At 55.5% G+C, this 27,882-nt stretch overlaps 1 protein-coding gene across 1 annotated transcript; it reads left to right on the forward strand.

The window, feature by feature from the left end:
• On the forward strand, positions 1-26,873 carry EHD3 (EH domain containing 3). Its single transcript, XM_040496437.1, has 6 exons — positions 1-936; positions 9,639-9,815; positions 13,053-13,150; positions 20,422-20,834; positions 21,489-21,653; positions 24,642-26,873. The coding sequence occupies exons 1-6, from the start codon at positions 710-712 to the stop codon at positions 25,167-25,169; spliced, it is 1,608 nt and encodes a 535-aa protein (XP_040352371.1). The 5' UTR covers positions 1-709; the 3' UTR covers positions 25,170-26,873.
• Positions 26,874-27,882: the final 1,009 nt, after the last annotated feature.

The following is a 27,882-nucleotide window of genomic DNA, read 5'->3' on the forward strand; positions in this document are numbered from 1 at the left end:
TCCCTTCCCAGGCTGCGGTCGCCGGTCCCCAGCGGAGCGCCTGCCCACACACATGGCGGCGCCCTGCTCAGCTTCTCGGCACCGAGGCCGACGGGCCGGGCTGGCCTTGCCAGTACTCGGGGACTTCCTCCGCGAGCCCGCTTCCTGCACGGCTGGCATTTAAACCGGCGCCTGGGGCTGCGGGCTGCGGCTGCGGATGCTGAGCTGTCCCCGGGCGGGCCAGCGCTTCCTCCTCCTCCCCTGGGCCGGCCGGCCGCGCAGGAGCCGAGCCGAAGCATCCTCTCGCTGCACCAGGGCCCGGGCAGGGGAGGTCGGCAAGCCGTGTGTGGGGGGGAGATCGGGGACCCGGCATCGCATCCCGGCATCTTGCAGTTTAATTGCAGGTTTGACTTTCATTTCCGAGATCGCAGCCCTTCTGCCCGGCGCAGATAATTTCTTCTCCACCCCCCCCACGCTCCCCCCACCCCCCCGCTCCTGGGTCTCCGCTTGAAGCGGGAGCTGGGCTGGGCCCCAGGAGCTTGGGCAGGGCGCGCTCCCGTCGCCCCGGGGACCCCCGCGCCGCGCTCCCGGCCATGGTGCGGCCGAGCCCCGCGCTCGGGTGACACGGCGGCGCGGCTCGCAGCGGCTGGTGGGTCCTGCGGGGCCCCTTCTCCCAGGAGCCGAGGGCGCCCGACGCGGGGCTGAGCGCGGGGGGCGACCGGCGGCCGCGATGTTCAGCTGGCTGGGTTCCGACGACCGCCGGAGGAAGGACCCCGAGGTCTTCCAGACGGTGAGCGAGGGGCTCAAGAAACTCTACAAGACCAAGCTGCTGCCCCTGGAAGAGCATTACCGCTTCCACGAGTTTCACTCGCCTGCCCTGGAGGATGCTGATTTCGACAACAAGCCCATGGTCCTGCTGGTGGGCCAGTACTCCACTGGGAAGACCACCTTCATCAGGTGAGCCGCCCCGCGCCTAGGTCCTCCCGGTGACCCCTCCTGCCTGGGGAAAAACCGGAAGACTTCCGTTGTGAGGGCGCTGAAGAAATTCTGGTGTTTGTGTGTCCAAAGCTTTACCCCCACGATTTCATTGCTGCCCTCGCCCCTTCCCCTACCTAGTGCCTCCCTGCCCTTGACTCAAGAGGTCGGTTTGATGTGTTAGAAGTTCAGAGTCATCCCTATTCTCCCCATTTTATGGATGATGAACCTGAGGTCCAGGAGGCACAAGTGAGAAAGCTCCTAGTCACAAGAGCACCTTTTGCTGATGGGGGAGTCTCACACCCTCACTTTTTAGGGACATGTCCTTGGTGGCGAGGACCACCTCCCTTGCCTTTTAGAGGGCTCAGCCACTCCCCTGGGGGCTTTGTAGTTGCCACTGATGAGGTGGGCTGGGGACTCTGGAGCCCTTGCTGGGTAGTGCCACTTGTCCTTTTTACCAGTTTCCTTCTCTGAGCAGACCTACATCTGTCTCTCAGAGACTGGACAGAAGCAGTGTCAGAAGCAGAATGCCTTTTTCTTTTCCCTTGTTTGATCATAATGGCTTAGTAATAACATTAAAGTCTTTTAGAGGTGGAAGGGACACCGGTGATCGTCTCAGCCAGCCCCTTGACTCGGCAGGTGAAATGACCAAGGCAGAGAGGGCTTAATGACGGTCCCATGCTGTGTTAACTGGGTAGGAGGCCCACCTGGGAGGCTGGTCCTAGATGCATGGGAGGACAGGCTTGGCTAAATGCCTGTGGCTTTGATGGTGAGTCATCTATTCCCTTGAGTTACAGAATCCTAGGGCCGGAGGGATCCTCGGGGAGTCAGCTTGTCCACCCTGCATTCAGAGAGCTCTGTGCATTGCCCACCGGAGTAATGACAGTCTTCCCCATCTTTACAGGACAGGCTCCTAACCCAGTCCTCAGTCCACACAATTCTCAAGGCCAGGAGGTTTTCTTTGGCCTCATTTACAGCCATTGCCAAACTGCTGCAGGTGCTCCTTGGCCCTCTGTGTTGAGTCAGAGCCCTCTAGCGAGGCAGTGGGTGCAGTGGCCTCCCCAAATCAGTGGTGCTCATCTCCTGCAGGTTTCAAGGCAGGGGTCCTGTTTCTATTCAAATCAAATCTTACTATAGTCGGGCCACCTGCAACATGCAAAGCACTGTGCTTTGCTTGGCAAGGAGAGCAGAAAAGTTAACAGTCAGCTTCCTAATTTTCTAGCTACCAATTTTCCCTAACAACGAAGCTTATACACAAGCCTGGGAGCAGGGCTTGCCCCGTGCTGACATGTCCGGTCGGAACAGAACACCAGATCGGGCTTGCCTTTCTTTGTAGGGTGGACAGCCTTGGGCTCCGTGGCTTTGAGGGGCTGAGCGATTTCTAAAGAAGTATGGGAGGTAGGGGGTGGGCAGCTACTGGCTTTTGGGTAGCTGACATTGTTAGAGCCCGAGGGCTCTTAGCAATGAATCTAATCCATTGCTTTCCCAACTTTTTAAAAGGTCAGGAGATCCTTTGAAATTCTGACAAAAGCTTTGGCCCTGTCTGTAGAAAAATGCACATACACAAATTTACATGTAATCTCAGGGCAAGAACCCTGATCTGATCCATTTCCCTTAGTTGCTGCCAAAGGCACTTCAGAGCTACCTAGGTTCTGTACAAAGGTTTCCTTTGTAGCCCGCGTCCTCCCATGTACAGATGACTCCTGCCCTTGCACAGCCCTCCTTGGCCCTCTGGACACGCCCCGGTTATAACTCTTAGTGCGTTATTATTATCTAGAGCTTCTCCTTGTTATTATTATCTAGAGCTTCTCCTTTGGTAGCACCAGAACTTGCTATTGTGCCTTCGCTCCCTGAGGCCTTGCCTGGGGTCTCAGCTATGGGAGGCTCCCAGTAGGGGTTCACGGAGTGGGAGGGAAGAGCGAGGGGGAAAAGGCGAGTGTCCCTGAGGGCAGGATCCTGAAGCAGCCGACAGGTTTAAGTGCCTCTTGACTGAGACACTCCCCTGGCTTTGCCTGAGTCATGCTGGCTGTTAACTGGGCCTAAGAGAGGGGCAGAGTCGAGTTGCCCAAGGATTATTCCTTATCTAAGAGAGACAGGAAGGCCGGAGAGGGGTGGGGGGAGGCAGTTCCCTCGCTTTCTTATCCCCCAAGTACAAAAGTTCTCCCTCCTGGATCCTGTAGTAAATGAATTTAGCTCCCGCAGTCAAAGCCACCCACCTTGAGGGCGAGCCCACCAGCAGAGTAGCAAGGCTTACAGCATAGGGAATCCCTCCAAAACCAAATTATATCTTTTCCTTCCTTTTCATTAAATCCACTGAACAGCTATTTTTCCCCCATTGGAAAATGGAGACAAGAATAAATTTGAGGAAGGAGAAAAAAAAAAATCACCCATAATCCCATGACTCGGGAGAGACCATTTTAAATATCATATGTATATATCTATCCTTCTAGTATTTTTAGCTATTTTATAACACCGTTGAGCTCATGCCATAACGTAATTCTATATGCTAGTTTATTTCACTTGGAGGAGCATTTTTTATGGAAATTCAAAAGTCTTTGTAAGCAATATTTTTAAGAGCCGCATGATATTTCACTATATGTATATGCAAATTATTCATTAGCCTGTCCGCTCCTTTTGCATGTTTTAGGTTGTCTCTAATTTTTTGCTATTGTCGACTCGCTCTACACGTAATATTTTTCCACACGTTGCGCTGTTTTCTCAGGGAGTCCCAGAAGTGAAATCACTAGGCCAAGGGTTGTGCAGTTTTGCTTTGTTTTTAATTTTTTTATGTTTAATTTTGGTGTTAAGAATCCTATTTCTGAGTTGCCAAGAGGGTAAGGTGAGACCACACCCCTTCCCCCAGAGCAAAGAAGGCTCCACTTGGAGTAGCTAAGGCCGTGCTCCCTCCCCCTGCTTCTTGCCTGAAGCACCGTGATTCACAGGCTCCGGCCAGGCCTGAACCTGTGAGGGATGTTTCCCTCGGAAACAGACCTGCCTCTTCATTCCCTGGCCCTTGGCCTTTTGCCTCCTGAGTGTCCATCCACTTTCATTTATATGCACTTGCCACAGGGTCTATTTCTCATCTCAGGAAGAACGTGCAGAAAAGGACATTCTTCTAATAACTAATTAATGTGCTATGCTCTCTGCCTGAAATAACTTCCCTGGCCTAAGGCCCGGCAACCCCGACTCACAAAATAAACAATCAATTGGCCTAGCGGCTGCTCCCTCCACACAGGCTGCCTCTTTCGATACAGTCGCCCTGTGTCCCTCTGGCTCTGGCAGCCTTCCTCCTGCTTCTGCTGATCCCCTCCCTTCGCTCTTCGTCTGAATGGCCCTGGCAGCCTCCAACCCTTGCTCCCTTGCACACTTGGCCCCCCCAGTCCCGGAGCTGCATCTGGGGCCGCCCCGGGGGCTGAGGAAGACCCCGGTGCTCTGGTGGGCTAGAAGGGAGGCCTGGCTGGGCGGCCGCGGAGCTGAAGGAGAGGACTGTGGGATCAAGTGTGGGGCCTGAGGCTGGCAGAGCTAAGCTGCCTGGGTCTGCACAGGGAGGTCTGGGTTGGTCCTGAGGATCCCGCGGCCCTTCTACAACGAGACCCCGACTCTGAAGTATGAGCGCGTGGTGGGGCTGCAGGGGTGAGGTGGGGGCTACTCAGTGGGCGCTTTGGACTCCCCCGCTTCTTCAGGGGGCTCTCTGCATCCTTCCACAAAGGTGACTCAGCATCTGGCTGTGTTGCACCATCTCTCCTCACAGCCCTGGCATCCCCCCTGCCCAGGCCTCATCCCCAGCTTTATAGCATCACCACCACGAGAAAGATGATCCTCCAGAAAGCCAAACGACTAGAGACAGGGGCCACCATTCCACGTAGACCCAGTGGCCTCTGCAAGGGCTATCCTGCCAGCCACAGTGCCTGCCACACCTCACTCCTATCCTCCCGCTGAGGTCAGGGGACATCTTTTCCCATCAGGGCTCTGGTCTGCTGGTCCCTCAGTGGGGCAGAGTGGAAATCTGCCCACCTCTTATAAGGCCTGAGTGTTACTCAAGGGAGTAGACAGCCCTAGGCCACCTGCCTCAGGTCTGGCTTAAGATCTGCCTTGAAAGTCAGGTGTCTGGAGGTCATCAAGAGAAGCTTTCACCGGCAGGAGGGGACCTCTGGAGAAACCTCCATCCATTCCCATTGACAATGGAGTGAGGCCATGGAAAGAGCAGAGTCCGGCTCAGCAGAATCCAGGCTCCAACAGTCCTAGCTAAGAGGCCTTGTCAGGAAGGCCTAACCTGTCCAAATCTCAGTCTCCTCACCTCTAACATGTGAATAGCAACGAACACCTCATAGTACTACTCTCCAGTTAGGAAGGGAAAGAACCAATATAGTGCCAGTTATGTTCCAAGCATTGTGCTTAGGGCTTTCTCATTTGCTCTCCCCTTTCAAGCTGATTCTATAAGCAGAGGCCTAGAGACCGGCCCTCAGGAGTGGGGGGGGAACCCCTTTTGGAGGCAAGGATCTTGCCTCTACCTCCAAGGGCTGGAGGAGGGGTGGCAAGGGGATCCTGTGGGCAGTGCTGGGTTAGTCGTGGACTGGGTGGGTCAGCCTGTGGCAGGGTGGACAGAGGCAAGGGGAGGCTAATGGGAGGCTCGAAAGCCCAGCCATGAGTCTCCTCTGTGCTGGGGCCGCTTTGTCCCATGGCAGAGGCTGCTGTGTGACGGGGACAGGGGTGGCTGCTCTGTGGAGCACAGAGCCGACTCAGCCCTCAACACGGCCATCGAGGGTCTCCCTTCCACTACCTCACTTTGTGATTATGGGGTGCTTTCCGGTGTCCCTAAAACCTCCTGAGGCCAGTATTACCCAACAGGGCAAGTATTACTGTTTTGACCCCGTTCAAAAGCTCAGACCCCGAGACTGAGACCAAAGATACAGATGTACAACACAGATACCTAGAACACAGAGCAGAAAGTGACATGTGCCTTTCAAGTCTAAAGATCTGTAAAGTAAGAGCTGCAGCCTGAGGTCTGGCCCCCGCTGTTGCAGACATGGATACTCCAGAGGCAGACCGGGTTAAGATTCTTGGCCCCACGCCTTTACCCTGGGGGCTTAGGTCACCAGTAAAGCAGGCCACATGCTTAGATTGCCAGCCAAGCGGGACACAAACAAATGAGGAAAGTGTTAGAAAATAATTTGCTTTAAAAAAAACATGAAGAAAACTCATCCTCCTGGGAAAAATCAGAATTTCCTGGGACTTCCTTACACCTGTATTGTGGTTTAGTATTTATTCATTTTGTATGGGATGGCTGGGGGGAGGAGGGCTACCCAAATCTTTTCAGCTCTTAGGGCCTCTCAGTAGTGTTCTTTGGCCCCAAAGTTGAGCAACCTCTATCTCAATTTACTCAACTGTGGAACTGAAATAATGCTGCCATCCCATGGTGCATCTGGGACCAATTAAGTGGAGTCATTTGGGTAAAGGTCCCAGAACAACACCTACCCCACAGCGGGTACCCTGCCTGCCTGGCCCTCTTGATTCTTGTGTGTCCCCATCTCAGCCATTCCCACCCAGGCTTGAATTCACTTTTCTTTTCTTACACTACTGTGGGAACGTTTTTTTGCCTGGCAACAGAGGCGATCTGTATCACTCCCCATAGAGAAGCAGTGATGAGCTCTCTCAATAGGTTTTCCTTTCTGGACACAGTGGTGGCTTTGTTAAGGGGGCGCTCGCTGCTGCAGGCCCTACGCAGATGTCCCTGAGAATTTACCAAGCCCTGGGTTCTCTGCCTGGCCCGACTGTGTCCCTGGACTTGCTGGTGGCTTCGTGGGATTCTGTGTTTCTCCAGACCCGTGTGTGGTCAGCGAATTGGAGGTCATGTGGGTTTAGCCGAGACGCCAGGACAGCGGGCCCAGCCTCCAGGCCCTCGCTTGGCTGCCTGAGGCTGCGGCTCTGGAACATCCTGGAAAGTGGCCTCTGTGATGCTGGGAAGCGTCACCCTTTGTTCATCTGCTGGTACACCACGTCTCTCTCGGGGCTGGAATCTGAGGTGCCTGTGTCAGGAAGATACTTCGTCACTGTATTTGGCCCTCTTCAGGCTGGGCATTCTTGGGGCTGCCTCAGAAATGTTTCTTTCTGTCCGTCTCTATTTCGGCTGTCCCTGAGGCCCTTGGTGACATCTGGCACCCTCCTCCAGCCTCAGAATTCACACTTGCCATACCCAGACCCACACAGGTGCCCCTTTCCCAGCACAGGCAAGAATGGGTGGGGTTTCCCGGGCACAGCCTTGACTCTCATGAAGCAGCTTCAGGTTCCGAGAATGGCCTTGTAGAGCCAGTGGCCCTGGCCCTGCTCTGGTGCCCGATAGCAGCCACTTCTGTGTGCCACATCCCACTCATGGAGACTGGGCAGTGAACCCCAGAGGTGGGTGTTCAGGAGAAGAGTACGTTCCTGGGTTTGTGAGCATCGAAGCCTGGCCCCTGGCCAGCCTCCTGCCAGATCATTCCCCCTTGGGGTCCTCTTGTTCCACGCCTCCTTCTGGTCCCCTAGGGGGGCTCAGCCCTTTTGCACTTCCTGGTTGAGGGACCTTAGGCGGGAACGGAGACAGTGAATGTAGTGGTTAGGAGCATGAATTCTTAAGCCCACGTGCCAGGTTCAAATCCCAGTTCTGCTGTTTACTGACTGCATATCCTGGGGCACATTGTGTGACCGTGTCTCCTCCTTTTTACAATGAGTGGTAATCTTGGTGCCAGGTGCTTGTTTAAGTGCTTAGTGTCTTAAGCAACACTTAGCGTCTAATGCAACACTATGAGGTGGGCTTTCTTATTAGGCCCATTTTGATGGTAAAGACGATGGTGCTCACATCAGAGATGGGAAGATGAAGTGGGATAAGGCACGGAAAGTCTAGAACATCTAGCATATGGCAGGTGCTTCATAAACCAGAACTATAATCTCTCAGGTTATGGAGCGAGGTAATGAGGTTCGCAGAGGGCAAGTACCTTCTGAAGGGCATGTCCCTCACGGTTAGAGAGACTGGGTTGCTGGCCCCGGGCTGCTGAGATGCCCTACCTCTCCTCTGAGGCCCCGAAGGTGTGTTTGAGAAAGCCAGATGCACTGTCCAAGTGTGCAGCTGCTGTCATTTATTGTTAGCACAACCCAGGAGCCAGCTTTCAAAATGGTCCTCTGACGGGAGGGAATCCTGCCTTCACACCTGGATTATTGGGAGGGAGATGAGAGTCTTCCCAAGGCGGCGGAAAACCCTCCAGAGCGGGCGGGGGTGGCCTCCTGGGCAGCAGCTCGTTGCTGGCTCCTTGGGGAGGGAGCCCGTAGCAACCCAGCTCGAACCGCCCTGTGCCTCAGAGTAAACGAGTAGCTCAGAACACTTCCCGAAGGCACAAGGAGGATGTCGACGAGCCAGAGGAAATCCTCGGCTACCAGCCTGCTGGGCAGAGCAGGACCCATGCCCCAGGCCCGTTCTGGGGAGGTGTAAGGTGGGCAGAGAGCTCAGGCCCTGGAGTCGTGGCTTCCGGTCCCAGCTCTGCCCCAAACTGTGGGGCCTTGATCAGCTTGCTGTCAGGGCGGAAGACGGCCAGAGAGCAAAGGATTTGGTGTTAGACTGATGGGGTTTGGATTCCAGCTGTACTACTGGCTATTTAACGTGGAGAAAGCCACATAACCCTACGAAGCTTCGGCTTCCTCAGTTCCTGCCCATAGGGCCGCCGTGAAGCCTGTCGAAGATGACGTCCTCCAAGTGATGAGCGCAGTATCTGGCAGGTGGAAATGCTATTGAGTGCCGGTGTCAGTGGTTTTATCAGTGAAATGGGAAGGTTGGTCTAGAGCAGGATGTCCCCCCGGGCTGCACGTTAGAATCCTCAAGGGAGTTCCTAGAACAGTCTGGTGGCCCGAGCCCCACCCCTGAGCCAGGGGGGACAGCACCTCCGGGCTGGGGCCTGGGCACCACTGGCTACAGCTACACAGTAGCTCAAACGCACCACCGGGGCTGAGGACCACTGGCCCAGGAGGCCTCCGTGTTCCTTCTCTTCATTCTCTGGCTCGCCGTGTGCACCTTTGCTCTTGACTTCTAAAAGGGGCTGTGGAGAGGGGCAGTGGCCTTGGGCTCTCACTGCTTAGGCCTGAAGAAGAGCAAAGAGATGTACGTACAGGCTACAGCCTCATAGTGACGCTAGACAGTGGGACCAGCGCTCGTAGACGGCACGGAGATGGGCCTGGCACAGTGTCCCTTCACACTGGTGATGCAGGAGCTGTCTTTATGTCTCATATGAAATGGCTGGCATATGGACCTACGGAAAGCCTGCACAGTCTGTGGATGGTCTCTTTCCTACCTAGCCTCACTGCCGGTATCTTAGCTGGCTGCCTCCACCTGTAAAATCCACTGCGCCCCCTGCAGGAATCCGTGTCAACCCACACCTTGTTTCTGAGCCAAATCTTGCATCTCCTTGCTCTCCAACTACTGATTCCGAGAGGATAACAGGTAAAGACCAGGGGGACAGATTAGATATTTTAAGTGCAGCTAAAATCCCACTTCCTCCACGAGAGGTCTTTGGATTCTCCGTCCGTGAAAACGCGTCCCTACCGCGGAATGTTGTCGCGGTCCCTCTGCCCCTCTGCCACGACTCACGTCCTCACCTGCCTGTGGCAGACGTGCAGCTTGAACAGAGTCCCTACCTTACGACCGTGCATCTTTCTGCCAGGTACCTACTGGAACAGGATTTCCCAGGCATGCGGATTGGGCCCGAGCCGACCACCGACTCCTTCATTGCCGTGATGCACGGACAGGTGGAAGGGATCATCCCTGGGAACGCCCTGGTGGTGGACCCTAAGAAACCGTTCAGGAAGCTGAACGCTTTTGGCAATGCCTTTTTGAATAGGTGAGTGCTCAGGGAGCACGTGTCCTGGGTGTTCTCTATTTTTCTTCCTGGAGTATGGGAAGGAAGAGGAGGGGTTTGGGAGGCTCGGTGCCTTTTCCATACCCAGCGTCTCTTGGTTGTTCCTTTCTTGCTGGGAGTGTAACTGAGTTGGTCACTACGGATTAGGGATATAGGGCTAATTCCGGATCATGGAGCAGGGAAGGGTACCGGAGTTAGATCACCTCCCCCCTAATCTAAACCTCCCTCCAATGAAAGTGGAGAGGGCTATTCTGGGTAGTTCCCAGCTTTTGTCTATACAGCTGACCCTTGACCACACAGGTTTGAACTGCATGGGTCCATTTATATGCGAGTTTTCCACCGAGCAGGGTGGGGGAAATGACACGCCTAACACCCTCATTGTTCCAGGGTCAACTGTACTAGGGAAGGGGTTTGCATCCAACTGGAAGGAGGTAGAGGAAGGTTCCTCTCTATTCCTGGATGCTGTTCTTACTGGGTGGAAGGAACCGTGGGCTGATGGTGGAAGTCCTGAGTTTGAGCACTGCCTCTTCACTAAACTCACTGCGAGACCTTGGACAGGTCACCTCCCCTCCCCTGGGACAAGGGTAAGCCTGCAGTCACCAGGGGTATTGTGTCAATGTGAGTGGCAAAAGCTGTAGGGAATGCTTGGCAGGCTGGCCCAACATTCCTGTTATTATTCTACGTAACCAGAATGCAGGCTGCCGCCCAGTCACGCTTGTCATAATAGAGCCACGCCACAGTTTCGCATGTGCATTGTACTTAAACAATTTGAACTACTTTCTTTAATAGGAGGTATTTAGAGTAAAGGCAGAGATGATGGGCTTTGACATCAGATAATCTGGGCCCAAATCCTATCAAAACGGCACCATGGATCTTAGACAAATTTCCTAATTGCTCTATGCCTCGCCTTTCCCGTCTGTAAAATAGGCTAAGAGTAATATGCTTCTCCCAGGCAAGAGGACTGACGCGGCCTCTGAGGGAAAGTTGGCATGTGACATGGGTTGGTCAATGATGAGTGAAATGGCCCTTTCCAGGGTCTGGGTGGGAAAAAAGGACATCTCAGGCAGGAGAAAACTGGGGGAAAAACCCCAGTGAGCAGAGAAGAATGGAAGAATATGGCTCGCTGCAAGAGCCCTAGGAGCAGAAGACCGAGCACTGTGAGGTTTGCGCCTTCCTCCCAGAGCACTCAGGAGCTGAAAGGACGGGTGGTTAGACTGATGTTGGAGGGGGAATCTGCCAGCCGTGTCCATTGGAAGGACATGAGGGGAGAAGGAAGCCCCTTTCCAGGCGCCTCCAGTTCCCCGCAGCCACACCCAGGGAGGCTGCACCACAACCTCTGGCTCCCATCTCAGTGCTGCCCAGGGGTCGTGTTCCAAACATGCTCCAACCCCCATAGCCTCCTTCTCCCTCAGCAGATGGCCTTGCCTCCTCTTCTAGAGAAAGTGGAAGCCAGCATCCGTGGAGTGTTCCCCTGCCTCTGTCCCCGCCCCCTTCCACCGGTCTGCAGAGAGCTGCGTCCTCTCTTCGGCTCTGCATCTACCTCCTCTCCCCCCCACAGGTGCTTCCGGGCCAGCTCCTCAGGGAACATGCCATCAGGGATTCCCTCTTTCCAATGAGACCACCCTCTCCCCCCTCTCCCATGTAGAAATATCTCCTCTTGACAGCCCTGGAGCAGACCCTACCACCTTCAAGTTTCTTGACCAGACCTCCTCATTAACTCCTTTCCCCCACCACCTGGGGAGCATGGCTTCCCCCATCACAGCTGCCCATGTGAAGGTCACCATGACCTCTCAGTGATGGTGAACAGCGGACACTTCCCACCATTACCTCACCCCGCCTCTCTTTGGTATGGGTCTCTCTCAGCCACTGTTCCCTCTCAGCTCCCTGGCCCTCCTGCGGCCTCCCTGTCGGCTCTGTCCCCTTTCTCTCTGGCTCCTGTGACCCAGTGTCCCCCTCACTGGGTCCACCCTCAGCCCCCTGCCCTTCTCACTCCAGGAGCTCAGCTTGGGTGAAGGTTCAGTCACAGCCCTCGCCCCCAACCAGCCCCCACGCACATGGCTACCTGGTCATCAAGTGACAGAAACCCGGCTCAGGCCAGCTTCAGCAAAATGTGGGGTTTCTTGTAGGATACTTGGGTGTGCCATAGAGCCTGAGGAGCCGTGGGCTTCGGTAGGGCAGGGGCCGTGCCATTTTCTCTTCCAGCCCATCATCTAGCCCAGCACCCGGCACTCCATACAGATGGCAAGCACTCCATACAGATCTGACGAACTGAACTGGATTTGCTGACAACCGTCGTATCTGACCGAGTCACTCTGTTGCGTAAAATGTTCCTCAGTATAAATGGGTTTCTGTTGCCCTCAGTATAAAACCCAGACCTCTCAAGGCCCCCGTGATGTGAACCCTGCCTCCCTGTTTGGCCCCACTCTGGCCACTCTGGCCTCCTTTGTGAAGCCCTCCCTAATGCCCTAATGCCCCCGTCCGCGTGTCCCAGCCTCCTCACCTACCCTGCCTCTCTGCCATCTCGCTGGGCAGCAGAGGCCCGCTGAACCTGAGATAGTAAGACCCCTTCTTGGCTTCTGCCAAAAACGGCATGTAAGAGAGGGGCCTTGAAGAAGAGCCTACGTTAGGTTTACCAGTTGGTGTTCTGAGACTTCAGGATGTAGCCCTAGAAATATTTCCTTTCACAAGGCTTGACTACTATCTCGATAGAGGTGCATTTGGAAGCCCAAATAAATGTTCCCGGGTGGTGGGACTCCTTCATCAAGGCCAGCTCCCGAGCCGCGTCCTCCAAGAAGCCATCCCTGGAAGCCATCTCTGCACCTTGGATTTCCCGAGCCCTTTACCTGACCCCCCTCGACATGCTGGTCCCATCCCACCTCATATTGTGGTGGCCCACACACGTGCCTCCTCTCCCCACCGGACTGTGCACTGTGGGGCCAGAGACTGAGGTTTGGACATCCTAGTGTCCCTGATAGCAGGGCTGCACAAATTCAGGACCATGGCTGCCTCAGGATCAGCCAGGGAGCTTCCTCAAAGTGCAGGTCCCGGGCCTGGTGCCAAGGCTGAGTCTGGATTGGAGCCTGGGGGTCGGCGTCAGAAGGCAGCCAGGCTTCTGGACGTCCGCCCCCCAGGGCTGGGAAGGCTGGCGTGCGTCTGCACGTGTGAGGGTGTGCGGGAGCCAGTGAGAGGACAGCGCGGGTTTGCTTTCGCCCCGTGCAGGTTTGTGTGTGCCCAGCTGCCCAACCCGGTGCTGGAGAGCATCAGCGTCATCGACACCCCAGGGATCCTCTCCGGGGAGAAACAGAGGATCAGCCGAGGTAAGCGACACACCTGCGAGGATGGACCCTGGCTCTGTGCTGTGTCCTTTCCGGTATGTTCTTTTGCTTCCGTACTATGAGCTAGACCCCGGGCGCCTGGGTGGCTCAGTCGGTTAAGCGTCCGACTTCGGCTTAGGACGTGATCTCACAGTTCGTGGGTTCAAACCCCGCATTGGGCTCTGTGCTGACAGTTCAGAGCCTTGAACCTGCTTCAGACTCTGGGTCTCCCTCTCTCTGCCCCTCCCTGCGTGCGCTCTCTCTCAAAAATGAATAAACATTAAATATATATATACATATATATATGAGCTAGACCCCCCCAGGACCCTGCCCTACCTTGATGAGCTGGCACCACCTGGTGTGCTGTGGGGACAGTCCTAGGCAGGGGCCAGGGGACAGTTTGGGTCCACTGTGGCTCAGGCGACAGCCGGCCTCCGTCTCCTCCTCTGTAAAAGGACACAGCGATTATCTGCCTTATTTACCTCATTGGGTTGATTCGTTCCCCAAGAGGCACCACCCCCGGGCCAGACCTGGTTTGCTTCTGAAGGTCCTGTGGTCCCTGGCCTGGGGAGATCTGCAGGGAAGGCATATACCTGCAGAGAACTTCATCCAGTGACGTGGGGAGGCAAGCGTGCTCTGGGCCTAAGAGTGGGGAGCTGGTATGTAACAGCACTTTGAAAACTCCAGACAGATCTGGGGTAACTGCTCACTAAGGGAGGTCCCCAGGCATGGCAGTTAGCGGATGGAACCTCGGTGCCCGATGGCCAGCGTGCCGAGCCTGCTTTGCCGCGTCCTAGCTGCATGAGCTCGGGCAGGGTTCTTCAGTTACGCCTCTGTAAGATAGGGGGAAATTGTTCTCTCTACTTATAGGCTTGTTTGAGGATTAAAAGAAATAATATAGGTACAAAAAGCCCTCTGCCCGGCACGTAGCAAGTGCCCAGTAAACATGAAAAACATCATCATCATCATCATCATCACTGTTTTTTTTCTAGCTCTAAAATGCTAGACGATGCTGTACAAAACTAGAAGTCTGCCCCTGGCGTCCCACCCCAGCCTCTCCCACCACCTCCTGCTGTGTGCCCTGGGTAGCCCCCCTGCCCTTTCTGGGCTGTGTCTCTGGCGAGCCATGCCAAGCCACTCCCACCCCAGTACTGGAGCCAGGAGCTGGGCTGGAGCCAAGTCCGCACTCAGAAGTCAGCCTCCGGGAAGGAAAGTCTTGGGACTGGCAGAGAGGTTCTCTGGGCAGTGGCCTTAGTTGACTGTCTGCTTCCCTCCCGCATGTGCCTTGGCCCATGTGCTCTGCAGCCCGCCAAGGTCTGTCCTGCAGCATGTCTGTGCCGCCATGGTGGGGCCCAGGCCAAGGGCATGGCCTGCAGGCGCCGGCACCCGCTTAGCCCCGGGCCCCCCGGGAGGAGAGCCCACTGCCTCACTGGCAACAAGCCAGTGCCCCCAGGTCTGTACTAAGGGGGCCCAAGTGCCACTGGTGCTGGCCTGGGTACAGGCCCATAGTTTCGGAGCTAGGCCGCCCTGAGCATTCCTGCCAGCTGGCCCGGCTTCCTCTCTGCGGGGAGCAGGTCGCTTTCTGGGGTGGCAGGACCCAGCTCAGCCCTGGGCGTCAGGAGGGGGGGGGTGTCCCCCATGGCCGTGTGGGTGGGTACAGCCAGCCTGACAGAGGGTAGACAGGGAAGATGGCGGGAGAGGCCCTCAGGTCAGCAGCCCACTCCAGGGCCTCTGGACCCCGGTCTGTCCTGCAGGAAAGACAGAGCCTGCTGTCAGGACCTCAGTCTGGAGTAGGTGGGAGCAGGGGTAGGTAGAGGCCCCAACAAAAATGCCCTGCGCCTCCCTCCCATTTCAGTGAGGAGGTGACACCTGGGACGAGGGGCAAAGAAGAAAGGAAGGGCCTTGTGTGAACATGCCATGTAATCAGTGGGACGTCAGTGGGGGAGCCTGGGCTCCGGGTGGTGCTGGGGCTGAGGCGGAGCTGGTTTGGAGACATAGAGCCCACGGCCCTGGGAAGACAGGCTCACCTACCCTCTCCTCTGGACCTTCGTGAGCACTGCGGTGCTCGGGTCCAACCCTTGTGGAGGGGAGGCTCTGGTGGCTCTCCGTGTGGCTTCTATTTGTTTCCCTAAATACTCCCCTCCCTCCTTACCAGCACCCCCCCTTCCCCCGCCCTGCCCAAGTTTCATCTGGGCCCATCCTGAGTTTAGGCCTAAAGGGGATTTACTGTTTCACACTAGCCGCCTGGGTGTCCTTAAGGAAGGCTCAGGAGAGCCATGACTTTTCAATCCGAACTACCTGGGGGCTGGGGAGCGGGGAGGTGGCACATAGACCTGTAAGGCAGTGCAGCCTGGCAGGTAGGCCCGGGGAGGACTTCAGCCTCTGGGATTTCCAAGGGCACTGGACTGGGAGGTCAAAGCCCCGGTTTTTAGAACCAGTATGGGTCTCAACAGGCCACATTTTTCCCCCTGAGCCTGTGTCCACTTCTGTAACAAGGATAATGATACCTATCATAGGACCTTCCATTACCTACAGATGGTAATGGAAACCCAGACATCAGCTCTGGGCCTGGATGACAGTGAGCTCCCTTCTCTCCCCTTTATCTGCCAGCCAGGGTTGCCCATTATACAGTAATGAGTAATCTGTATGAATGGCCTCCCTTATAGTTGTGCAGTGCACAGCCTGTGCAGCTGTATATGGCAGCCTACTTCTAGGGACTCCTGCCTTCCTCAGCTCCTGTCCCATTCCATTCGTTCCCTGTTCTTGTATTTTCCTGCCTGCTTTCATCTTTGGACCTCAGTGGCTGCCCTCAGCAAATTGGGTGCTTGGTTTCCTTACCTGCCTTCCTGTCCCCTCCCACCCCACACTGACCTCTAGAAGTGATGGCCCACGAATGGCTACACAAGCCAGTCAGTCCTCTGCCTTCCCTGCAGCCTGTGATAAAAACCAGAGCTGGGAGCTGGGCACTGGCACTGTATCGCCAGCCTGGGCAGTGCTGCCCTCAGCGCTCCAAGGAGACCAGGAATGAAAGGGCATCAGATACCCTCAGGTGTCAGGAAAGTTTCCAGTATGCAGAACCTCTCATCCTTTCTCTGCCATAGAACCTGGCAGTTCTGGTTTATACCTACACACATATACACCCCCACGTCTATACGCACCCACCCCTCCCTCCCAATAACCCTTCCCCCCCCCCCCAGACACACACACACACACACACACACACACACCCGTGTGTGCACAGAACCAAATGTTCTGTGTGCGGTTTCTTGCCTGGGGCCCTCAGAGCTCTGGGTTTGGCCATACCACAGATTTGGTGTTTCTGTCCTTCCTCTAGCCAGCTCAGGACAGGACATGGCCCTGTGGGTCGTGCCCTGTACAAGCTCACCCGGCAGAGAGGCGCGTAGAGCCTACAATCCAGCCCACACTCCATTCACTGAGCTTCATGCCAGGCACAGTGCTGTGTCTCACCAGCCAAAAGGGGCACCATTATCAAATCTGCACAGAGCCGCCTCTCGCCCGGTGGCCCCAGGGTGCCCCATTCTCGAAAGTGAGCTGCTCCCAAGGGCTCCCCAGGCCTCAAGCTTCACGGGATGGAGCACCCAGCCTTGGGCCAGAGCTGGAAGAAGCGTGGCCCTTGTTCAGGGTATGGCCCCTGCGCCCAGGCCTCGGGTGGGTGTCTGAGGGGGAGAAAGGAAGCAGGGGATGTCCGGGAATCTGAGCTCAGGAGGTCCTGGGCCAGCACTTGTCTCTGGATGAAGATGACCTGGGATGGGCGGCAGAGGAGGCAGTTCCTGGAAGTGACAGGATGTGCCCAGCCCCAGGCTCATTACTGGGAAGAAGCAAAATGCAGCAGAAGTGGGAGGGGCTCCGGAAGCCTGAGTGTCCTCACACTTGGGACCCTCATTTCCTGGCTACTTGTCAGCTAGAATCCCCACAGGCAGGGAAAAGCCCGAGCTATAAAGCTGCAACGCAGGCTGGTCTCCTTAGACCCAGTCTAGTGGCTTTTGAGTGGTTTATCATCACCTGCCCAGGAGGAGCTTGGGGAGTAGAATGGGGCTGGCTCTCATCTCCGGTCCCCCCGGGGGCACCTTGGAGGGTCCAGGCTGGTCCTGGCAGCCTCACGTGCCTGGTCTGTCCCTGGACCCTCACTGGAGTGGGGCCCCAGACTCCATGCTGTATCTATGCTCCTGTGTGGGCACCACGAGCCAGGGCAGAGCAGCAGAGTCCTGAGGCATGTCACAAGGGCTTGCCGGCAGCCTTATGGTCATCGGAGGCCTATGATGAGTCTCTCAGGCCACTTCCAAGGTTACTTCTCAGAGGCATGTAGTGTGGTGTTTGTTCCCCATTGGCATCTGAACTCTTCCCACGTTTTGAAAATTGATGCCCTTTTATTTCTCTTCTGCTAAAATGTCTTTAAATCTCAAAAGGGATTTTGGGAGGCAGGATAGGACCTTTTGTGCACCCACCACAAGTGCCTGGTTTGAGGGCTCAGACCTCTGAGCTCCAGCCTCACACATGGCTATGCATAGGAAGAGAGTGTGGACCCGAGTCAAGGGTCTGGGGTCTAGTCCCGAGTTCGCCACAACCTGCCTGTGTGAGCTTGGCCAGCCCCTAACCTCTCTGTCCCCTCCCCTTCCTGTAAGATGTGTGTGCCCTGTGTAGCTCCTGGCATGTGGACAGTTATGAGGATCAAATGAGATGGTGTGGTTGAAAATACAAAGAAATGTGCTGCCTGTCAGCGTCCCTGCTTTGCTCTTCAGAATATGCGGGAAGCCGGTGGGTGATTAAGGAGTTGCCTTGCCTATTGTGTTTGTCTCATTGATTTCCTCCTGCCTGGCATTACTTAGAAATGCTTTCTTTCCAGTCCTCTGGGCCTGATGCCTGCAGACCAGATCTCCTGGAGCCAGACTTGCTGCACGTAATCCCAGGGTTTCCGGGAAGACCAGCTTTGCTGCTCAGTCTCTCGGGGCTTAAATCTCCCTCCACCTCCTAGTTCGTGTCTTATAAGCCCTTGAGCTGCTGCAGGTGCTCACGAGTCCCTGCTGGGGGGTCTCAGAGCCATTCCCAAGACCAGCCAGGGAAGGGGACCTATGACCCCAGACATTAGAGCAGAGCCTCCAGACTGATCCAGGCCCTCCCTATGCTCTTGAATCCTATTGCCGTGGCTCTATCACTGACCCCTCATTGGTCAGGTGTTATCATCCCCATTTGACACCTGAGAAAACTGAGGTTCAGATTTGCTAAGGTCACACGGAAGATAAATGAGAGAGCTAGTTCCCTGCCTTTTGCTTAATGGGTCCATCTGTGCCTTTCAGATGCTCCCATTCCTGGATGTGCCTAAGCCCTGTCCGCCCCCCACCCCCCATCCCAGAGACAATTACCTGTCCTGGAGGCTGCTAGGCTCTGAATAGCTGGGAGCAGGAAGGCTGAGCTTCTGAGGAAGCCTACGCCCTCATCACCTGGTCCTCCGGTCCTCGTGGCCAAACCTCGGGAGAAAGCACCTGGCATTACGGACTTTGCAGTTTGATAGCACTCATCACAGCATGCAGAATTTGCAAAAGTGGGAAGATGAATAGGAAGCCTCTGTGCTTATGAAATCCCAGAAAAGGTTTCCAGAAGCCTGTCCTCAAGCAAGAGCAGATTTCACACAGGCCCCCCCAAGGTGTTTAAGACAGAGGCCCCCAGCCTCCTTTCTCCCGGTCTGGCAAGGACTTCCTCGTGTCTCCCCTTCATCCGTCCTGCTCTCCACCCTCACCCCTCTGGTCTTAGAAGCAGGGAGAAGGGAAGCTCAGAGGTCTTCCTGTCCAGCTCCCTGCTTTGACAGGCAGAGAGACCGGGGACCAGCGACGACGGAAGGCTCTTTGCCCAAGAACACACAGCACCTTAATGGCTGAACAGAAACTAGAAGTAAGCTTGCCAGGCCAGTGCTACTCAGGCGACCCCTTCGGAGCACACCCTACCTCAAGAACACTGGGCTGACAGGAATGGGCAGGGGGCCGTCATCTTCTGGCCACACTGAGCTACTACTGTCCCTCCCCACCCCGAAGTGGGGGCTGGTCAGCCTTGCCCTTACTTCCCCCCAAGCCTTTGCAGCGCCCCCCCCCCCCCGCCCGCCTTCGGCCCCTTTGCTTTCCTGAGTCCATGGAGGGGTGACCAGAGGGCCTGATTTGGGGTGGGGAGACATGACCCTGCTTCCACCCCTCCCTTGGGGGCCTTGCGCACTCTCTGAGCCTCTGCTTCCTTGTCGACTAAGTGCTGGACTCTAGCTGCCCAGCTGACTGGGAGTGGCCACTCTGGGATTTGTTTACAAGGAGCTGCAGCATGCTCTCTGGGCTGCCCTGCCCGAGGCCTGCACGCCACAGCCACAGTTGGGAATGATCCCTGCTGCCCTCCCCAGCCACCAAGGGGGGCAGGCTTGCCGGTTCTGGGCTCCAGAGAGCAGGAGAGTGGGTGCAGGCTGCAGGCTCGCCTGGAGCAGGAATGCACAGGCCTCTTGGACTCTGTGGGAGCTACTGGGTGGGCCTGGGCCCTGGGGAGGGAAGGAGAAAGGGTGGAGAGGCAGGGAGGTAGCCACGTGCAAGACAGCTGCCCTCCGCATGTGCGGGGAGCCCAGGGCCCAGGTGGTGCGGTCCAGCCCTGGCCCCACCGTTTAGGGGCCGTTTGACTGTCACCTCATCTCTGAACCTGTTTCCTCCTCTGAAAAGCCGGGGTGAGTCTCCTCATCCTGCGTATCTCAAAGGGGGTGAAATGGGGCCATGAAGTGAACGTCTTGCCCGCCAGAACAAGAGCTGAACTTGGGGTTGCAGAGCTGGGTTCTGTGCCCCAGCGGCTGCCTACAAGCAAGGTGGTCTTGGCTGAGTCACTGTGCCCCCGTATCTCCGTGGCACTGACCAGGCCCCTGCCTGGTTGCTGGGCAGAGCCCGCCCCCGAAGCACTTTCTTGAGCCCTGTCGCTGAATGGAAAGAGCCTCTTTGCCTGAACAAGAAGACTAAATGGGAATAATGATGTTACTAATAACTATGTGCTGGGCTCGGAGAGTACTTAGTCCTTATAATTCCATTAGTCAGGTGCTATTAGTTTGTCCATCTATGGGTGAGAGAACACTCAGGAACGCTAACATGTTCAAGGCCAAAGAGTGGACATGGGGGGTGGGGGGCTGGAACCCAGGCATGACTCCCTAGACTCTGTGTCCAGTGCCTGGCCTCCTGTCCCCAGGCCCCTCCCTGTGCCACGGAGCCCCCCCCCCCCCCCTCCTGACCGCCCCTCTGCCACAGGGTACGACTTCGCGGCCGTCCTCGAGTGGTTCGCCGAGCGGGTGGACCGCATCATCCTGCTCTTTGACGCCCACAAGCTGGACATCTCTGACGAGTTCTCAGAGGTCATCAAGGCCCTCAAGAACCACGAGGACAAGATGCGCGTGGTGCTGAACAAGGCGGACCAGATCGAGACGCAGCAGCTGATGCGGGTGTACGGGGCCCTCATGTGGTCCCTGGGGAAGATTGTGAACACCCCGGAGGTGATCCGGGTCTACATCGGCTCCTTCTGGTCCCACCCCCTTCTCATCCCCGACAACCGGAAGCTCTTCGAGGCGGAGGAGCAGGACCTGTTCCGAGATATTCAGAGTCTGCCGCGAAATGCTGCCCTGCGCAAGCTCAACGACCTCATCAAGAGAGCCAGGCTGGCCAAGGTGAGGCTGTCCCCCGGAAGACGGGGAGGTTCGGGGTGGGTCGGTCAGGGGCTGCCGCCTGCAACCCTGAGCTATCGCCTGCTGGGGCGGGCCAGGGGGTGGTCGGTGTCCTCTAGCTCCTGCATCATGGGCACCAGCTGAGCCCCCCCAGTAGCTGGGGGCAGGATAGTGTGGTGGTTCTGGTCACAGGCCCTGGCATCAGGTGGCCAGATTGGAGTTTATGAAATGTGATCCCAACCTGGCAAGGTCCTTAGTCTCCCTGTGCCTCTTTCCATGTCTGTAAAATGAAGGGGTTGGAGGGTGAAGTAAGGTAAGGAATGTAACAGCTCCGTCACAGTGCCTGGCATCGTTAGAGGTGCTCAGGAAACGTTAGCTGTTGCTGGCTTCCTCGTCCTCAACGTCATTACCAGTATTACCATCCCTATAACTGCCTTGACCTTAACCTCCCCCCATAGTCTCACCTTTCCCATGTGATCTAGGAAAACAGCTCAGCGCTGCAAGCGATGAGAGAGCAAGGGGGTGAGATAGAAATGATTGCAGAGGTAGCAGCAGGAGGAGGGATTTATGGGAAGAGAGGGGGCCAGAGCCACCCTGGAGGGAAGAAATGGATCAAGGGTCTTGATCGGAAGGTTGCTCTCTTCTCCTGGTTCTCAGGTTCATGCCTACATCATCAGCTCCCTGAAGAAGGAGATGCCGTCGGTATTCGGAAAGGATAACAAGAAGAAGGAGCTGGTGAACAACCTGGCTGAGATTTACGGCCGGATCGAGCGCGAGCACCAGATCTCACCTGGGGACTTTCCCAACCTGAAAAGGATGCAGGTAACTAGGGGCCTGGGGCTCCAGGACAAGGGACAGTCCGACTGCCCAGAATCAGAAGGCAAGGAGATGGCCCCAGGTCTGCCCTCCGTGCTGGACCACCGCTGGCCCAGCAGGTGTCCTACCTGGGTCTGGGGAGAACACAGAGCCCCACTGCTCCCAGGGAGGCTGGGGTATCCTGATGCTTGGGACCCGATACCTCCAGTTTAGACCTCGCCCAGTCACGGCCACCACAAGCTTGGAATCCCTGCCATGCCACGTGATACGGAATGTCACCTGACACGGGGTCTCCAGGCCCTCGAGTGCCTAAGTTTACCTCTGAGCTCCCACTTGGGAGCAGTTTGGGACACAAGCCATGAAGAAACAGAAGTGTGCACTGAAGCCTGCTCTCTTCGGGGTACACCATGGGCTCCTATCTTGGCCTAGCACCATCACACCTGGTTTCTCACGTTAGTCCCCAAAGGGGTCCTCTGAGGGAGGCGTTCTTCTTCCTCCTTTTACAGAGGAGCCAACTGAGGTCTACAAAGCTAACTGACCTGTGCAATTAATGGCTGGCAGTTTGCTGAGTGTGCTGTTCACACAGGCTGCTGGTAGAAAAGTCAGAATATCCCCACAGTCCAAGCGAGAAGCCACCACACGAATGCTAACTGGATCCTCTCTGAGACTCTGACTCTTCATCTGTAACCTCAGGCTCCGATGCACCCACCTTAGATGTATGCTATGAGCATCATCAGTGAGATAATATTTGCCAGGTGCTTAGCCCAGGGCCTGGCTCTTAAAACGCAGCCTCGAGTTAGGCTGTTAAATAGTTAAAATAGTTAGTTATTTTATTTAAAAATAAAAGCTTTCTCTGGGGCGCCTGGGTGGCTCAGTCGGTTGAGCGTCCGACTTCGGCTCCAGGTCATCATCTCACGGTCTGTGAGTTCGAGCCCCGAGTCGGGCTCTATGCTGACAGCTCAGAGCCTGGAGCCTGCTTCGGATTCTGTGTCCCCCTCTCTCTCTGCCCCTTCCCCATTCATGCTCTGTCTCTGTCTCAGAAATAAATAAACATTAAAAAAATAAAAAAGGTTTCTGAGAATTAGGGAATTTTTTTAAGAAGAGCAGCACATGTAGTTGTAATAACTGTTTTTTGCTCTCGTTGCTGATTTTGATCTTTTGATCGTTTCTCAGTTTAAGACTGGAGGTTCAGAACATCAGTACGGTCCCAAACAGGCATTTTTAGTTTCCTATGTGCTAAAAGGAAGAGAAAAAAATAGACATTCAAATAGTGCATGCGTTCATGTATCCATTCATTCCTGGAACCACCTACCACAAGCCAGTTACTAATTGCAGAATTACTTTAACATAACTCAGGTTTGTCACTCAGCTGTGGCTTGGAATACTTCAACGTTCAGCTTCTCTTTCTGTTAAGAAGGTAATGATCTGGGGGCGCCCGGGTGGCTCAGTCGGTTGAGCGTCCGACTCTTGATTTCGGCTCAGGCCACGATCCCAGGGTCGTGGGATCGAGCCCTGCATCGGGCTCCATGCTGGGGGCATGGAGCCTGCTTGAGATTGTCTCTCCCTCTGTCCCTCTCCCCTGCTCATGTGCGCGCGTGCACTCTCTCTCTCTAAAATAAACAAATTAAAATCAGAAAAGAATGTTGTGCTCTAGAACCAAACATTTAGGAAGATAGCATTCGAAAGGGACCACACGACCCCATTTTTAATGTGAGGAATCCTTTTGCCGCATACAGATTTCACCTTCTTATCTGTTTGCCAGTCACACGTTAGGATCTGTTGTCCGGTGCCCTGAACCAACCATGTAAATGGCCGCCTGGCGGTCCATCGATGTGGGGTGATGGGAGCACCCACTGTGCCCCCTGGAAGATATTAGGTTGCCCGTTTGGGAGCCCACCAGATACACCTCGACGTGGACAGGCTGAGAGAGATGCCAGGGACCTTGGGCTAGTCTGCTTCTGCCCTGCACACCCCCACCGGCCCCCACCTGCCTCCTAGGCTTGGCCCTGCCTTAGAGGGGAGGTGAGAAACGCACAGGCTGACACTCGCTCTTAAAATGTCACCGTGGGTGTTTTCTGAATTTTTCTGCCGGGAACTCGATGTGCTTGTCCCTGAGATTTCTGTGCACTGGCCTCTGCCCAGTGTCCTGAGATTGTTGTGGTCAGAGCCAACGGCCGGAGCAGAAAGCTCTCACCTTGTCACTGAAAAGGCCAAGGAGCAGCCGGGTGTTCTCGACTCAGACGCCTCAAAATCGCAGAGATGCGCCAAGTGGAACATATTTCTTCCACCATGTGGTGTGGGTGTCCCGGGAAGGCAGGCTTTTACAGAATCTGCCTGCCTGTGTCTACTGTGTCAGAACCCTCAGGGGAGACGCAGGTATCTGAAAACTCTCCAGCTAATTCCGATGAGCAGCATGAGTAAGAATCACTGGTTTGGAGATGAGCCTTGGCTTCTATTAGGATTTGTTTTCAGTTGCCTGTGCCTCCGTCTTTCCTTCCCTTAATGGGGATAGAATGTGATTCCCCTCCCTCTGAAAGGCCCCGGAAGAGCGAATGAGATCACGCAGTGAGGCATTTGCAGTGTTCCCCAGTATTACCACCGTGGTTAGAGCACAGAGACACATACGCCTCGGTCTCAGAGGACAAAGCATTCAGGAACCATCCTTCAATAGCCAAAACTAGCTGAAAGAGAAATGTAATTGTTTCCAGCGTATTAAAGGGAATCCAGATAAATGGATCAAACCAATATTTGTTCCATTTCCTTTTCTTCCCTAGACCCTGCGACTGTCCTCTCCTGAAAACTTCCACCAAGAGCCACTGTGCCTTTTTTTCTTCTCCTCTCTCATATCTTTTCAATATTTCATTATTTTGCGATCAGCTTAGCTTCCAGGGCTGTGAACATTCCAGCATTAGCAGAAGGCAGCATCCCCAACAAGGGGAAATAGCTCCTTCCCTTGCCTCCTACGCTCACCTTCTTTTCTCTTCCTCTTCCCAGGACCAGCTGCAGGCCCAGGACTTTAGCAAATTCCAGCCACTGAAAAGCAAGCTGTTGGAGGTGGTGGATGATATGTTGGCCCACGACATCGCCCAGCTCATGGTGCTAGTGCGGCAGGAGGAGACACAGCGGCCTGTGCAGATGGTGAAGGGCGGGGCGTTCGAGGGCACCCTGCATGGCCCCTTCGGGCATGGCTACGGGGAGGGGGCTGGGGAGGGCATCGATGACGCCGAGTGGGTGGTGGCCAGGGACAAGCCCATGTACGACGAGATCTTCTACACCCTGTCACCGGTGGACGGCAAGATCACAGGGGCCAATGCCAAGAAGGAGATGGTGCGTTCCAAGCTGCCCAACAGCGTGCTGGGCAAGATCTGGAAGCTGGCTGACATCGACAAGGACGGCATGCTGGATGACGAGGAGTTTGCACTGGCCAACCACCTGATCAAGGTCAAGCTGGAGGGGCACGAGCTGCCCAACGAGCTGCCCGCCCACCTGCTGCCTCCATCCAAGAGGAAAGTTGCTGAGTGATGGATGGAGGAGGAGGTTCAGGGCGGGCAGGTGTTAGAGGGGACGGGGGAGAATGAGATGTGTGCGTGTGTGCGCGCACGCACACACACACAGATACACACACGTACACACACAGATCTTGAGAAGTACACTGCAGATGAGAGGGGACAGGGAGCCCCAGGCTTCCAGGCTGGTCTTTGGACACATCTCCAAGTTCTCAGCATTGGTAGAAGCACAGGAGTGCTCCCAGGGCCCCAGGTTCAAGACCAGGTCTCCATCCCTCTTTCCCTCCCATCTCCCACCACCTGCAGAGGCAGTTCACCTGTCCGCGGGTGGCCCATCCACCTCCAGATTCCCTGGGCTCAGAACAGATGGAAAATGCTTCTCACTCAATAGGCGCTCACTGTTTTCAGTGCCGTCCCCCACTCTTCGGCTTCCCAGTGGGGAAAAATGGTCCAGGTCTGAGAGATGGGAGTTAGGGGCTGCTGTGGGGAGCAGGGGTTGGCGGGAGGGATGGCGGGGAAGGAAGAAGCATCCTCTACCTGGTCCCAGATGTGAAGAGACACGACCTTGAGCTGTGTGCTTTCCTAGGCTCGGGCTGTGTCTGCCTCGGCAAACCTGCCCTTGAACCCTACCCCTACTTCATTTCAAAGAATCCCAGACCTGGAGAGAGGAGAAAAAATTGGCAGGAAAGAAGGTAAAGAAATTGCCCTAAATCCTCAACCCTAAGCCACTCAAGGTGGCTTTATTCCCCAGATTTTGTGAGGTTGGTGTTTTCTCACCCAGCCCTGATGTCTGGAAGCTCAGATCCATCTCCCATGTATCCAGCCCCTCCTGTGTGCCAGGAGCCAGCCGTGTTGGGCACCTTACATACAGCATCCCGCTCGGCCCTTGCCAGCCCCCAAGGAAGTAAGCATCAGTTCCCCCCCCCCCACTTTGCAGATGAGGAACTTGAGACTCAGAGGAGTTCAGGTGACCTTCCCGAAGTCACAGAGGTCACATGTGGTAGAGAAAGGATTCAGAGCCAAGACCTAAGACCCTTCCTTCTGCTGTGGCAATATGTGCAGGATCCCAGCATCGCTAGTGGGCTATGAACCTTGGAGAACAGGCCAAGCACGCAGGGCACCTCGGCCCCCCAGAGCCGGCTGGTGAGGGAGGAGGGCCAGCCAGCATGTGGTGGGCCATCAGTCTGGCCATCTGTCACATCACAGAAGCAAACCGTGCCGTCTGGCTCTGCGGCCCGTGTTCCTAAAATCACAGAAGTCCAATAGCGCCAGCGGGAGAGTGGGCTGGCCTGCTGGATGCTGTTTGCGCCTGTCCCCGCTCCGCCGCCCACCCAGGGGCCTGAATCATCCCAGCTCAGATGCAGCCACCGGCTGTCATCAAGTGGGACCTCGTGCTAACTCAGAAGGCTGACCTGAGAGGTCTGAGGTCCTGTTCCCTGCAGGAGCCCCCACGACTCTGCAGCGTCCTTGGCACATCGCCACCATTCTCCGTGCCCTACGCCCTCCTTTATGGTTTCTCCCTTGGCTTGCTTTGTGGCCACTGAACCAATCACTTTGTATGCTATCCTCCTACTGTGATGGAAAACAAAAACAAGTATAACTTATTTTCTATCTATGTTCAGACTAGAGAGACAATATTCTATGTATCTATGACGTGCTTACTACTGCAGTGCATTTGTCCATCGTACTCACGTTAATATAGCACATTTATCCTTTGGTACCTGCTTGGCCACAGAGCATCATTCCGAAGTAGGCTCGGGGAGGTCGAGGGAGGGAGCATCCCATTGGCCTGAAGCCTCCAGGCCCAGGGACCGTCCAGGCTGACCGGAGGGAACCACTGCCCTCTGGAGTGCAGATGGCCCCCAGCTCTGCGTTCCCTTCTGCATGCACATTTCGCTTTCTCACGGAATGAAGGGCAAGGGAAGACCAAAGCCAAGAGGTCTAACCTCCTCTAAGTTGAGAGCTTAGCACAGCAGAGGGACCATTTCTCAGCTCTATGCCTTTCTTTGAGACGAAGGAGGCAGCGAAAAGAGGTAAAGTTTTTGTTTTTTTTATCGCGGAAGAAAGAAGGGTGTGTGTAGCCCCTCCACCCCTTGCCACTTGGACCCGTGGGCACCTTCCTGCCCTGCATAATATCTGCCTCTCCTCCCCGCCTCTTCAAGACTCCGGCCTGGCCTCGAGGGACCTGTGAGGCAGGGGAGTGTGTGGGGGCGTGGTGCCGATCTCCTGAGAAGGAGGAAATGGTGCTTGAGGCTCCTCTCCATGGTCGAGGGAACATTCAAAAGGCACTTTCTCTGGGGCCGTCCCTCTGGCTCCTGCTGTCTCAGTCTACTGATCTCCTTCAGGCTTCGGGGCCTGAAGCTCGGGCCTCAGCCTGGAAACTATCTGAGGTAGAAAACGGGCACGGCAGTTTCACAGGCAGGAATCCCTAGAGACCCCATGTCCTGTCACTCCTTCCCCCACACTGCTCAGCCGGGGCCACGGAAAACGTCAGGAGGAGCAATGCTCTATGCCCCTGCCCCAGTCTGTAGAGTGGAGAGAGGTGGCCCCGAGTCACCCCACTTCCACCTGTCCCCTCTGTTCCAAGAGTCTATATTTATGTGCTAGCTGGTCAGAATCAGCAGAAGCATCTGGAGAGAACAGGCTTGCTTATTTTCCCTATGAGAGGTTAACTGGCCTCTATACATATTCAATCCTTTATTCTTTCATTTGTCCCACCCACCCACCCA

The sequence above is a fragment of the Herpailurus yagouaroundi genome, unplaced genomic scaffold (assembly GCF_014898765.1).
Source record: "Herpailurus yagouaroundi ecotype Mexico unplaced genomic scaffold, PumYag 188, whole genome shotgun sequence".
NCBI lineage: Eukaryota > Metazoa > Chordata > Mammalia > Carnivora > Felidae > Herpailurus > Herpailurus yagouaroundi.